General features: G+C 38.3%; 1 protein-coding gene and 1 pseudogene across 1 annotated transcript in view; one reads left to right on the top strand and one right to left on the bottom strand.

Moving 5' to 3' along the window:
• GLIS3 (GLIS family zinc finger 3) overlaps positions 1-15,370 on the bottom strand; it is a 601,540-nt gene that overhangs the window by 93,510 nt on the left and 492,660 nt on the right. Inside the window, exon 8 of the mRNA XM_056805458.1 lies at positions 3,179-3,347. Coding sequence (XP_056661436.1) covers positions 3,179-3,347 — 169 coding nt within the window. The remainder of the gene's footprint in view (positions 1-3,178; positions 3,348-15,370) is intronic.
• On the top strand, positions 10,882-11,273 carry LOC130455511 (60S ribosomal protein L36-like; annotated as a pseudogene).

Here is a 15,370-nt window from a genome sequence, read left to right as displayed (position 1 = left end):
TGGTAATATCTCTGGTGGTTCTTCTCTGAGAAATGAGTGAGCCTAGAATAGAGACTATCTCTAGCAAGAGTAACACATAGGAATCATATCTCACCCAGGCTGCTGAAGGTATCAATCAGCAGCTTATCCAGGGGACTAAGAAGAGGGTATAATAGCTGCCTAAATTCTTGCAGAGCTTTAAAGAGGGCAAGGAAACTTCTACTCTTATCATCTTCTAAAGATCGTTATGGCTATTGATAATGAGATGAAATGGAGCGATGGAAAATTTAGATTGATCATCACTGAACTCATTGAGGTCACAGAAGAGAGTTCTCAGTAAAGCTAAATTCAAAGAGATGATTTTTAAAAAAAAAAGGCTTTGGCCAATATCATTTATAATAGAGCTGAAAATGAGTTCCCTTGTGACAAGGAGTTAAATTTGCCTCAACTTATGAGAATGTATAAGATATCTTCAAAGATTTCCTGTCTCCATTGCCTGGGATTTAGAGTATAGTTATCATTTGTACAACCCTAGTGACAGATGTTGCAGGAAGTTGTTAGATGAAACGGGTTATCTTTACCCTTCTTCCTGAAGCAGTTCAATAGATTTTTTTTTTTTTGATGTTTAAGAGTTTAAATATATAGATTGTTACTGTGGTTGTTGTTAATATATTATTCCTTTCCCCCCATCAAGACTCCTATAGGCATGCCAAAGAGTGAATAGTACAAAGAAGATGGAAGATCCCAAATCAGAAGATGATAGAACTAAAGCCAGAAGGAGTCTTAGAAGCCTCTGAAAGCAAACATCTGCCCTGTATTGCTCCGATGAAGAAACTGAGGCATCAGAGGAACAAATATACTTGTTCTAGGTCAAATAAGTAGCATGCATCAATTGTTGGTATTTTCACTCAGGTATCTATTTGACTTCCAGGCATTCCTTTGAGTTAGCTGCTAATTGATCAGTCCTTTAAACTGTGAATTGATATGGAGGCTCTTCTTTTAAGAGTGGTGCTCCAGGAATCCCCCTGTGCCCAAGGAAGAATGGATTGGCAGTGTGTTCAGCTAGGGAGGGATGGAGGTCCAGTGCAAGGGTTTGGGGGGTCACCAAGGTGGCTCAATGGTTTGGGAGTCAGGCATAGAGATGGGAGATCCTGGATTCAAATCTGGTCTCAGATGCTTCCTAATTTGTGTGACCTGGGGCAAGTCACTTAATCCTAATTACTAAGAAAAAAAAAAGAAAAAAATAATTCATCAATTTTTCCTTCATACCATCTTCTATTTTAAACTTCCTTATTTCTATCTAAGTTACTATTATTCTCCTGATCTAACAAATTCCCAACTTTGGCATTACCCTGGCCTCATTTTCCCTCATCCCACATATCCATTCATTTATTAAAGGTTGCCATTTCCACCTTCACAAGATCTCTTACATTCGAACTCTTCTTTCCACTCACACAGACATTTATGGTTCATGTCCCCATCTCTCTCTTAGATTATTACAACAGCCTCTTCCTGGGTGTCCCTTCTTTCACCATTCTACTTCATCCTATAGATGGTGTATAGATAATTTTCTTTAAGCATAGATCTGATGGTGTGACTCGCCTACTCAGTTATCTCCAATGACTCCCTCCTGCCTCCAAGATAAATCATAAATTCTTCTCTTTAGCTTTTATAACCCAACATAACTTCCCCTACACTTACTATGTGTTAGGTACTGTGCTAAGAGTTGGGAATATGAAGAAAAGCAAAACCCCCCCAAACCCAAAACATTCATCCCTGAACTAGAGGAGCTTGCAATCGAAGGGGGAAGACAACATGCAAACAGATATGTACAAATAAGCTATATAAAACATAAACTGGAGAGAACCAAAAGAGTAAAAGTAGTAGAATTAGAAGGAATGGAAAAGGCTTCCTGTAGAAAATGGGATTTTTTTGCTGGGACTTCAAGGAAGCCAGGGTGGCCAGAAGGTACAGAGGAAAAAGGCATAGGAGACAGCCACTGAAAGTGCTCAGGGTGTTTTGTTTGAGGATCAACAAGGAGGCCAGTGTCACTGGATCAGAGAATTCTGATGGAGATGGCGGTGTAAGGTATAAAAATACTGGCCAAGATTGGGACGGAAGGGAGCCTGGGTTATGAAAGGCTTTGAGTTCCAGACAGAATTTTATATTTGATCTTGGGGGTGATATGGAGCCACTGGAGTTTATTGAGCAGAGGGGTGACATGGCTGGACCTGCATTTTAAGAAAATTGCTTTGGCAGCTGAAAGGAGGATGAACTGGAATGAGAAGAGCCTTGTGGCATGGAGGCCAATTAGCACTCTATTAAAATAGTGGAATGTATGCTCCTTGAATTTGACAATTTTTTTTTGTTATATTTGTCACTGTAGTACTATGTGATGGCAAGCACTGGGAGGCTTTGGGGGACTGAAAGACATTATATCCAATTCTGTGACAGACAATTCAATAATCTAAAAATATTATTAAGCACCTGCTGTATGCAAGACCTTGAATTGAGCACCAAGGAGACAAAGATGGATATGCCATTGATGCTGCTCTGAAGAAGGAATAATAATCTTATTGGAAGGAGGGTGGGTCAGAAATATCAATCAATCCAAAAGTAGAGGTGGTACCCAAGGGAGAATTGGGGGAAGCACTATGAGACATTTTAGGAGGGAGTGATTGCTGTCACCTGGGTGGGTCAGAGAAGTCCCTCGAACCCTGAGATGAGCTTTCTTTAATTGAAAGGAGAGGAAAGGACTTCAACAGATATTTTGATCAGTGGTCCTTTAAAACCATTGGAAATAGTGCATTCTTTTACGTTACAAAATAAAACTATACACTGATCAACAGACAAATACGGTCATCTTAACATGGCCTACATATGTGACAACTGAACAGGAGGTGTTGAAACAACAGGGAAATTCTGCTGCTTCCCCCCCCCCCCAAAACACTTTAGGTGACTGTCACTAATATCTTTTTCCCCCCAAACAGGCAAAAAAAAAAAGAAAGAGAGAGAGAGAGAGAGAGAGAACGAGCAGACTGGATTCTTGTGAAATGTGTATGTACTTTTTAAATGTCACCTTTGGGTAAATCTACCCACCAATGTATTATTAATAAAATTTAGCAACTGTCAAATCATTTCTTGGTGCAGGGAGGCTTGGCTGTGTCACTGCTTAGGAGGAAGAGACAGATGGTCTTACCTTTCAGTTCCTGAGTCCACAGCCGAGAGAGGAGGTAACTGGGAGGAGGGGTTGTGGGGGCTCCCCTGTACATTATGTCCCGGAGAAGGGTGACTGACGGGATGTGGGGGAGGCCCAGCCCCAGCAGCTGTTCCACTCCGGCTTGAGTGAGTGCTGGAGAAAATCGTGGCTGAAATAAAAAAAGGACGATAAGGAATTCAAGCTAAGCCACGAAAATAAAATAAAGCACACGTGTGCGCGCGCACGCACACACACACACACACACACACACACACACAATGGGGAGGGGGAGGAAGAAAGCGAATGCTTCATCTGTAGAGGACTGACAAGATGCTGAGGTGGGGACTGGAGGGTGCTTCTTTCAGTACAGTTCTTGGCTGGCCGAATACACGCAGGCTTTGTTTTAACTCATTGGAGGGGGGTCCACCGTTGAACAATTAGACAGCTGGCTAGCTGATGTTTTCCTCATTGCCTCTACAGCGAGGAGCCCCTCAGCCTGCTCATGCTGGGAGCTGCTGTTCAGTCATTGCCTTTCACTACAAACACCTTGTCTGAGCAGGTTGGAATTACCTGAGCTTTTAAGGTTTCCACTGGTGTTCCTCTATGTTATCACTTTTCATTTGGTCGGGGATGACAATAAGTTGGTGGGTTTGTTTCTGATTCCTTCTACCATGTCACTGATGGCAAGGGCTGGGAGGTGAGGGATGGGGGGGCGGTTGGGGGTGCTATAACCCCAATCGGGTTCCATTTCCCATTATTGCTCAGATGTATTTCCTTGCCCGGGGCTCAGCCACTACAACTGAAGGGATTCTCTAGGTGGCAATTTGAAGTAATGGACACTAGTTGTTGTTTTTTTTTTTATCAATTTATAATAATAATATGATCTATAATAAAATAATAAAATTAGAGCTAGAGGTGGCACCGTAGGACATCTAGTACCAGGATTCTTTACCACTTTTGGTGATACAGATCCCTTTGTCAGGCTGATGAAAACTATGGATCCCTATCTTTTAAAAGGCCAAAATAAAATGCTGAGATTACAAGAAAAACTTATAGTGAAAAAATGTAATTTTTTCCCATCCAAATTCACAATCTCCTGGGAGGAGATTTCTGTGGACCCTGGATTAAGAGCCTAGAATGGGAGCAGTTAAATGGTTCATAGGATAGAGTGCTGAGCCTGGAGTAGGGAAGAGTCATCTTCCTGATGTCCAATCCGGTCCCACTTACTAGCTGTATGACCCTGGGCAAGTTGCTTAACCCTGTTTGCCTAAATTTCCTTATCTGTAAAAATGACCTGGAGAAGAAAATGACAAACCTATCTAGTATCTTTGCTAAGAAAAACCCAGATGGAGTCACAAAGAATAAGACAGGACTAAAAAAATGACTCAACTACAATCTTTGGGGCAATTGCATAGCTCAGTGAATAGAGAGGCATGCCTGGAGATAGGAGGTCTTGGGTTTAAATCTAGCTTCAAACCCTTCCTAGCAGTGCGATCCTGGACAAGTCACTTAAACCCCCATTGCCTAATCCTTACCACTTTTCTGCCTTGCAACCAATTCTTAGTATCAACTCTTAGATGACAAGGGTTTAGGGTGGGAGGGGAAAGCCCATGATCTAATCTTACTTCCTAGTATCAATTAATCAATTCTTGAGCACTAGATAAGCACCTACTATGTGCTTTGTACTGACTTATACCCTGGAGATACAAAGACAAAACCAGAACAGTTAATACTCTCTAGTAGCTTTAATTCTGTTGGGAGAGACAATGTGACTATATCTAAGTAATAGGAAGTATCTACAAAATAAATATGCAATCATTTGTTTGGGGGAAGGCATTCACAGTTTATTGATTGATTGACATGCTAACCTTCTATAGCTGAATGCACCCTAAGGCTTGAAGCCTGGTCCTGCCTAACTGGTACAGTGTTACAGAGGAAATCTTTGCTTGTCACTTTTGGAACCTGTCAGAGAGGAGTCTGTCAATGTATCAGAAGTACCCAGCAGAGATCTTACTCTGCTGAGCCCAGGGTATTCTGGAGTTATTTTGAATGGGCTTCAGAGAACTGATTGTTAAATATTCAGTGTGAGCATCTACATGTCAGAAATTGGCAAACAGTCCAAATCACAGCTTGGTTTATTGTTTTGTTGATTTTATAGACTTAAGGAAGCATCAATAATAAAAATGTAAGGGCAGGTAGATGCTACAATGGATGATAGAATACTGAGTTTGGAATTAGAAAGATCCATTTTCAGAGTTCAAATCCTATTTCAGACATTTACTAGCTGTGTGACCCTGTTCAAATCACTTAACCCTGGTTGCCTCAGTTTCCACATCTGTAAAATTCAGCTGGAGAAGGAAATGGCAAACCACTCCAGTATCTTTGCCAAGAAAATCCCAAATGGCATCATGAAGAGTTGGACATAACTGAAAAATTACTAAGCAACAAAAATAATAATAAATGTAGATTAAATTTTGAACAATTCTTCTTTTTTGTTAAACCTTCATCAGCACACTCTTGATATCTTCCATCATTGCTAAGAAACTTTTGTCTTGCCTCCAAAGTATGTTAGAGTTTTAATACTTAAATCTTAATCCTGTCTCTGCCACTTCTTATAATTAGGCCTTATTTCTTTATTTAGCAAATTAGGAGGCTGAACTCAAGTAATCCTTATCATCTTTTCTAGCTCTAGTTGAGGGCAACTTGTAGCAAAAGCACATGAGAGGAGTAAGCATTGGTTTGCATGTGGCCTGAGAGGTAAACAATACTGGGAACCCCAACTCCTTGGTGAAGAGGAGATTTGAACTTCTCAGAATCTAGTTTTCTAGTCTGAGAAGGAAGATGTCCTGGACAATGCTACTTATGAGAACTGTCTTATCGGCTATCCTAAGTAGGATAATTGGATTGTCAGAGAAATTAGGGAATTAAAGAGGGGAAATGGTGTGGAAGCTTTACTGATAAATTAGTATTCTTTTATCCCAAATCCAGGCACAAAACAGTCAGATACAATCCTTGGTAAGAAATTGCTTCATACCAATTCCTCTTCTGTACTTTGTTAATGAGGCAATAGCTCTGGCACTTAAAGGGTTCCATTAAAATGCAGCTACTACCTTTCCCCTCAAAAACTACGGATACTAGGATAACTTGATTCCATAGATTCATTGATGTTCTTTGTGGGTCTAACTTTTGTCCTGTTCGCCAATGCCTATTTCTACCTTCCCACTGCAATAACCACCACTGCCCCAATCCCAACTACAAAAGACTTTGAAGCAGACTGGAAAATGCTTACCAGCTAGAAAAGGTAATGTAGAGCTTCTGTTCTGTGCGTCAGGCTCAATAAAAGTTGCACATTTGCAAACACATGAGAGTTGCCTTATGAATCACTACCCTCATTTATTTCTATACTCGCTTAGGGAGTCAGAATTCAGCTTTTATTCCAAATAATAATTTCACCCAGGGGAATAGGCTGTTTGGAATGATTGTGGCAGTAGCCTGAATATTGGTATTTGTAAGGCTGGGGCTTGGTCTCCTATATTACTCTAAATACTAATGGAAGAATAAGAGGTCACAAAGACACTTTGTAAACATTTTCCCCCTTACATATATGGTAGAAACTGTTAACCCTACTAGACATTTTAAAAACTGTAATTACTGAACATATCCCTCACTTATTAGCCCATGTGAAGCACATGGATAATGATCATAACAAATGAAACACTGCCATTATAGTTTATGGACTGGCAAACCAAAATTCTGCATGGTTCCTCCCTAGACATTTCTAGTAAAAGAAGAAAACATGATGTCCTCAGTCTGGTAGGAGACAGGGAGATGAGGGGGTTGGGGTTGGCGGTGGAGACGAAGGGTGACACATATTTTGGAAATTAAATATGGTGGATAATTTGGTGCATTCTGGGCTGAATTCATGACCAACCCCCAAATCACCTCTTCGTACAATTTGAGGAGTCCTGAAAAAAAGCTCCCCTCTACTCCAAAATATCTCTCTAACCCAAGTATCACCATATCATTCTTAGGGGTGCTCGGTGGAAATTTTTAGTCAAGAGCCTGGATGAAATTCTAGAAGGCGGATGGTAACAGAAAAGGAATTCTTAGTCATACATGCATTGAACTATCTGGCTACTGAAGCTTCTTTTACTTCTATGATTCTTCATACATAGCAGCAGGGAGGTGACCCTAGGTGATGGAAGGTCATGCTAATGAGGTACAAGCTCTGGAAGTTTCTACCTACCTGGAAAACCTTCAAATATGAGTCTAGTTTTGGTCTGTATTCCTGCTGAGACTATTTGATTAGAATATCCTTTTCTCCCCTCCTCATCTCACAACTTCTTAACACCATCTCAGCCACTTGTTGCTTCGATCCCATCTTCTCCTGTCTTCTTTAACAGTTTGCCCTCACTACCACTCACCCTCTTTCTAGTCATCAATCGTTCCCTGTCTTGTGCTCCTTCCTTGCTGTTTATAAATATGTCCAAGTTTCCTTGAGCCTTAAAAAACCACTAAATGTGACCATCCACATCATCCTATACCTCTTTTACCATTAAAAGTCATCTACACTCAATGCCTCCACTTTTTCTAGTCTTCTATTTCTTACTTCCTCACAAACTCATTACTTAATTAAAACTATTTTCTGTAAAGATAGCAAAAAGCTCTTAAGATGACAAATCTAATGTCCTCTTCTCAATCTCTATCAGAAGTCTATTGCTCTGATTGTTCTTATTTAGTCGTTTCAGTTATGACTGACTCTTCATAACCCCATTTGACGTTTTTTTCAGCAAAGATACTGGAATGGTTTTCTACTTCCTTTTCCAGTTCATTTTATAGATGAGGAAACTGAGACAAACAGGGTTAAGTGATTGTCCAGGGTCACACAGCTAGACCCCAGGCCCATGCTCTAGCCACCATGTCACCTAGAATCTTTATTGTTCTGATTAAGTAGTGTCTTTCCAGATCCCCTTACTAACAATATAAATAGCTAAGGAAGAGAAAATGGTAAAGTCATTAGCATTTTACTATAAATGAATTGGCAAGGTACTTTTCGTGTCTCAGATATTCATATTGTAAGAAAGTTTGTAGACATTATCTTATTTGATTTTTATAACACTCCTTCGATGAAGTTATAGTGGTCACTAGTCCTATTTTGCAAATAAGGACATGGAGACTGAGGCATCATAAGTCACTAGCCACTGTCATTGTAAGGACCCTTGGAAGGATTTGAACCATGCTCTCTTCTGATTTTGAGACTACCTTCTTTTTTTTTTTTTCATTTTATCACACTGCTCGTCTCCCAGCCCTATTGTCACATAGATGACATGATCAGGAACTGGCAGGAGCTAATAGTCATAGTGAAATGTCATCTTCCCTTATTCCTCAATTTCAAATCACTGTATCTTGGCAATGACATGAGTAAAAATAAAAATTTATTCAATGGAGTCCTCAGCCTCTGCCATTCTCTTAGGAACTGCTAATACTAAAGAATGGGAATATTTTCCTCATCACCACTTTAGTACGTTGTTTTCTATCAAAATCTAAACTCCTCAAAGGCAAAGATTACCCTTTCTAAAATACTCAAATCCCTAGGAGTTTTGTTGTTGTTGCTTTTAAGCCCTTCTTCCATTCATTCATTCATTCATTCATTCATTCATTCATTCATTCATTCATTCTAATTACTTAGGCATATGCTTTATCCTTCTACTAATCTATTTACCTATACAAAGTTTTTTTTTGTAAATATTAATATACTATAGAAATGTGAACTATTTTTATTTTTATTTACATGACTGTGTAGAATGGGACCTACTACACATACATGTTGTCTCTTCCAGTAGAATGTAAACTCCTTAAAGGCAGGTACTGTTTACTTTTTGTTTATATCTCTACCATTTATGGTATGAAGTATATAGAAGGTAGTTAATAAAGTCTTTTTTATTGGTTGATTAAAATGTTTTAGCCTTTTTGAACAACATTGGAACTTATGAATAACATTTATCAGATATCAACCACTCTTCCTTCTTCTTTTTTTAGCTCCTCCTAAACAAAACACACCTTCCTGGTTACCACTCCACTATGTTGTCATCTTCTATCAAAAGGCAAACTAACTGAGGACAGAGATTAGCTCATTTTTAAAAACTCATATCCCCAACTTTTTTTATATTCTCATTCATTCATTTTATAATTATTTGATATATGATTTATCCCTTTACTTGAATATAACCTATAAAAAAGTTTGATAAATATTATATAATAAAATAAATATGAATTATAATGTAAATAAATATTATTATATAAATATTATTATTATCATTACACCACTGAATTATTATTTTTCCTAAAGTCCTGCTTTAATGCCCTGTCTTTGCTTGGAAGTAACCCTAGGTTATTAAAAGAAGATGTCAATGTAGCCCCAAATCTTGTAATTCCCAGAGTTGGAAAGGAATTTTATATGGGTCAGTAATGGACACATTTGATGTAAGCTTAATGAGGTTCAATCTAGGTCAGTTTGAATAAGGCTGCCACCAAATTAGCCATGGGGTGAAACCTTTGGCCAAAGACACTGAAAAAATATCATTTCCTAAAACTTAGAGGGACTGTAGTTTGCATAGGATAGCCCAATATTCATGGAATTGTAGCTCCTTAAACTACTACTCTTGGGGCAGCTACATGGCTCAATAGACTTAGAGATAGGAGGTTCTGAGTTGCAATCCATTCTCAGATACTTAGCTGTGTGACCCTGGACAAGTCCAATTGCCTAGCCCTTACTGCTCTTCTGCCTTGGAACTGATACTTAATATGGCTCCTAAGCCAGAAGGTAAGGATTTTCTCTCTGTGTGTATGTCTAAGTGTGTGTTATTCTTATCACTTTTATTTTCATATAACTTTTATATCTTGCCAAGCATATAGAAAAGCACTCTGTATACATCAGGCACTTAATAAATGTCTGTTGTATTTTTTAATAAATTAAGTTTCACATTCAAACATCCCAAGAAACTATCTTGGATGCCAGCTTATTAGAGCATTTGTCAGTACATCACTTATTTCTTGTCTACTATGCAAACATTTGGCACCAATTGTCTCCCTGAAGTCCATATGTCAGTGAAGGCTCAGCTTAGGAGAAGCAATTCTCTTATCTCAAGGGGAAAAAGCTCTAATACTAGTGTTAACTAGCCAACACATCTATGATTGCACTGATTATTATTATATTCTTCCAATTAAATATACAATTTTGTATAGAACAATTGATGACATGGCAATGAGGCATACAATACTCCTTGAGTGGTGCCCATTCCTCCAGAGTGCATAAAATTCTTAGCAAGCCTGAAGTGGATAAAATCCTTCAGGATCAGTATGATACCTAAAGGGGTTAGCATTCATTGTTTAGTGTTATCACTGGGTCATTGACATTTTCTTGGCTGGGAAAAGTCTTTTAAGTCTGTCTTCAGATATGGCCAGTGATTGGCAGATGGAACAATTAATTAGGTGTGGTAGATGAACATATTGGATTTTCTTACTGTCTTTTTGATTAAGAGATGAAATCCCTAAAGAATTAAAAGTATGCATTCTGGATTAATATATGGGTCCCCTGCTCAAGCAAGGTGCCATAAGATAGATCTCTGACCATTTTATCAGTTTGAGGTGGAAGTTCTTGCTTCTGCTTTGGCTGCCATTGGGGCTGCAGTTGTCCCACAATCATGGCCATTCTCTAGCCCCCAGCCACGGGCCTTAACAAGGGTCACAAAGTTACCAAGCATGTTTGAAAGCCATGACACTGCCACCACTGTGAGTGCTTGACCAAGCATATCAAGTTTGTTAGAGATATGATCTGGGAGGTGTATGAGTTTGTTCCTTATGAGAGGCAGGCCATAGAGTGGATAAAGGTCTCCAAGGATAAGCAAACTCTTAAGTTCATCAAAAAAAGGATGGGAACTCACATCTAGGTCAAGAGGAAGAGAGGAACTCAGCATCATTCTAGCTGTTATGAGGAAGGTTGCTGCCATTGGAAAGGACTAAAATGGACCCTGTCTCCCTTTCCTACCTATACAATGTAAGAGCAGGTTGCTCCTCTAGACCATAAAATACCATTCCCAAGTATGATCATTAAAACAATGAAGATTTGAAAAATAAAAAATAAACAAAACCAAAAACAAAACAACCTTTGGCTCTTAAGGAAAGTGGGAGGAATAACCCAATTATGCTTTGTACTTCTGATCAAGAAAAACTGCTCTGATTTTTCTGATGCCATCTCAAAGTAAATCTATAAAACAGGGGTAGTAAAAGCACCTGTTTCACAGGGTGGTTGTGAGATAATATATGTTAAGTGAGTTAAAAATCTTTTGTAAATTTTATAGAATCATCAAATTAAAAGGGATCTGGGTAACCATTTGGTTCAACCCATACCCTAAGTGGCTATCAAGCCAGTTATTATTAGTAAAGACAAGAGGTCATTCCTTGCCTTGGAAGGATCCTCTCTGTAGGATGTCTCACCAAGATGAGGAGAGATGTATATAGAAATAGTATTCAGTGTCATAAAGCATTTTGTGGTCATCAAAAGAATCAGTACTCAGAGTCATAAAGTATTATGTAGTTATCCAGAGTCACCCAGATTCAAAAAAGGAATTCCTACAATATCACTCCCGAGGAATAGTCTTCCAATATCTGTTAGAGGTCCTCCAGGGATGGGGGAACCCATCACTTCTTGAGGCAGTTCATTCTATTTTTAGGTAGCTTTAATTGTTGGAAAATTTTAGTTTTTGTTATTCTTCTAGTAATATCAAATCCAAGTTGTCTTCTTTTTTAACTTACACCTGCTAGTCCTGGTTTTGCCCTCTATATCTAACTAGAACAAATGATATTCCTCTTCCATGTGACAAACTCTTCAAATACTTGAAGACATATATCATGTTCCCCATTAAGCTTTTCTTCCCCAGGCTAAAGAGTCTGAGATCCTTTCATCTTTTCCAAATCATCCAACTTTGATTAGAACACAAATCTTTGAGGTATCCATATATCTGTTTAGATATGGTAACGACATTTAAAGTTAGTTCCTTTATGTGGCTCAAGTGATTTGGTGTGTAATGGGCTGTTCTTTCATACTAAATAGAAGTAATTTCTTTACAGTTCTAATCAAAGGAAGTATTGCATTGAATACCAACCTTTAGGGTTATTTTTCTATTAGGGTTATTTCTATGAAGTAGAACAAACAGGATAAGTTGAATTGTTGGTTCCTGGAGCAGAGGTGCTCTGTTCATGGTACTGGGCAAATGGGACGAAAAAGAAAGGGTTCTTAAAATCAACTTCACCAGCACAAGATAGGGAAAATATGGATAGGTAGCAAATTCTCAGAAGAAGAATAGACAAGGTTAGTGGACATCAAGCTCCAGATGAGTCAGTGGTGGGATATGATAGGCAAAAAAGCTAATGTGATCTCAAGCTGCAGTAAGAGACAGTGAACAGAAGAAAGGAAGTGACAATCCCACTGAACTCTGTCCTGGTCAAATCATATGTAGGACATCATATTCAGTTCTTATTCAGGTACTTATTTTAGGAAGGATATTGATGAATTGGAGAATATCTAGAGGAGACCCACTAGGATGATGAACATCCTTGAGATCATGCCATATATGAATTGAGTGAAAGAGTAGACAACATTCAATCTGGAGAAAAGAAGAAATTTTAGGAAGGTCACAATAACTATGTTCAAGTATTAGAAGGATTGTTGTGTAGTGGAGGAATTAGGCTTGTTTTGCTTTGTCCTAGAGAGCCGACCTAGAAGCAATAAGTGAAATTTACAAATGGGTAGATTTTAGCATGACATAAAGAAACACTTCTAAAAAAATAGGGCTATGTCAAAAGGGGAGAAAGCTGCCTGAGAAGTAGGTTTTCTCTCAGAAGGGGTTTCTTTTCTTTTTTTTCCCTAAAGAAATAAATAAAAACATTTTTTCAAGTACATAGCTAATAAAGTGACATGAGACATTCCGACAATGCCCAAATAGAGTACTCAGGATTTTCAGACAGAGACTAGATGATCATTTGTTGGGTAATATAGAAGGAATTTTTAGGTACGAGTTGAACTATACTCCATTAAAGTTGCTTCTAATTCTGATAATCTGGGAGTGTTCATGGAAGCATGGAGGTCACTCTGGGGTTTGGAAGATTAATGAAGTTCAAACTCTTGAAATTCCCACCAAGCTGGAAAGCCTTTACATATGGGCCACTTAGTGATAGACGAATTAGTTATACCACTTATACAATCTCTTAAGTGACCAATCTAGTCATGGGGGATGAAAATCTCCAATATAAATCCTTCTCCAGAAGAATGCTAGAGTCAGCTCAAACTGCTTTGGAGAGCCAATTGTTAAATTTTCAGTATGAGTGTTTATACCTCAGAAATCAGCAAATGCTACAAATCTGGACTTGATTTGTTATGTTTCTACTGCAGATTACATTTAAGCATACATTTTAGGTATATTTCCTCCAATGTACCTCATCCCCAGCCAGTGGTCAAACATTCACCAGCATAACCCTGTTCTTATAGTTGACCTTTCTAATATTTAGTATCCTTTCTTCTTAGATGCTCTTTTATTAATAGACTTTATGATACTGATGGCAATGAAGTGATTTTTTTTTCAGCCATAGAAACTCTTAGAACTTTCTGTGAAGGTTGGGAGGAGTTATGGCCTGAATTAATGAAAAGAGCCATACCTATAAAATCAAGGATTCTGGGACTTCTGAAGGAGGTTAATTTTTCACATGGCCGCAGTTTAAATGAAAGAAATTGTGTGCATTTTTGGGGGTGGGGTTTTTTCTGCCTAATTAAAAATACAAGGCATTCAAATTTACTGTTTAAAATACATCAGATAATAATATACAGAATTCACATGGTTTGCCCATGAAGAGGGAAAACAAAATACATCCATTGTTAGGTCATAGAATGATGTATATTTTTAAGCAAAATTCATCATCAAAAAGGGTTTGTTCTAATGTTATTTGTGTTTCAATGACAACATAAAGAATCTGGGTCCTGGGAATAGCTACTTTTAAATTGTAACATCACACATAACATGGAAGTGTAGATTAGCCATTAAACTATCAGTTAGCTATGCACAAGTATTTGCCCATTTTTGCCTTCTCAGCTCAAAAACGGCCCCAGTATTTAAAATGGCAGTGTCCAGCTCTCAAATATAAAGAAGACATTTACTGAACAACTTGATTTAGAAAACAGGCATCTGATAGGAAATGTGCCTGTTTCTCCATAAAATTTCAAGTGCACATCAGGGGTATATTGATCTGAGGCATGGAGAAGCAGTTATTAATGAGCAATTAGAACAGAACCTATCTCTTAGAAAATGTATACAGCAGACTTTGCAGCTGAAATGTTTTACACTCCGTCAATAATGTAGGAGGGAAGGGATTTACTGGGTAGGTTTGTATCTACCAAGCTGCAATTAGAAATATGCATTTGGAGAAGACATTTAAAGGGAATGTGCTAAAAATTAGGGCACTGTCTCACATTTTGGATATACTGCCATAGCGAACCAAGAGAGATGTAATTATTACTCATGGGAGATGAATTAACTCTTTCTGAGCAGCATGGCATTAATTTCATGCCCCCAAATTTGTCTGCTATAGGAGCAAATGGGGAGAGGCATAGAGACAGGGACAGAGTTTTAGAAACAGACAGATGACAGAAAGAGGAGCAGAGAAAGAAATTTATTTGTGGATCTTTTTTTTTTAAAGGAAATAAATGTCAGATTGGAAGACCTGTGTTCAAATTCTACCTTTGCTCCTTTTCTTTATGACCTTGGACAAGTGACTTAACCTCATTAGAGTTCTCTTTGCCATGTATAAAACAAAGGGGTTGGACTAGTTGTTCTCTGAGTATTTTTCTATCTCTAAACTCTAGACCACACGATGACATTTTTAACCCTTCTGCTACTGTCAAGAAATGGCTATTTAAATTAAGGGCCAGTCATAGGACAGTGTGCTACCATGAAAAGAGAACTGAATTTGAATCTCAAGTGCCCAGGACTGAGTTTTTTATTATTGTTGGTCATTTGTTTCACTCATGTCTGACTTTCTGTGACCCCATTTGAGTTTTCTTGGCAAAGAAAGATACTAGAGTGGTTTGCCATTATCTTCTCCAGCTCCCTTGATAGATGAAGAAATTGGGCAAATTGGGTT

The sequence above is a fragment of the Monodelphis domestica genome, chromosome 7 (genome assembly GCF_027887165.1).
Source record: "Monodelphis domestica isolate mMonDom1 chromosome 7, mMonDom1.pri, whole genome shotgun sequence".
NCBI classification, from domain to species: domain Eukaryota; kingdom Metazoa; phylum Chordata; class Mammalia; order Didelphimorphia; family Didelphidae; genus Monodelphis; species Monodelphis domestica.
The sequence above is the reverse complement of the archived record's forward strand: the minus strand, read 5'-3'. Positions and strand labels throughout refer to the sequence as shown.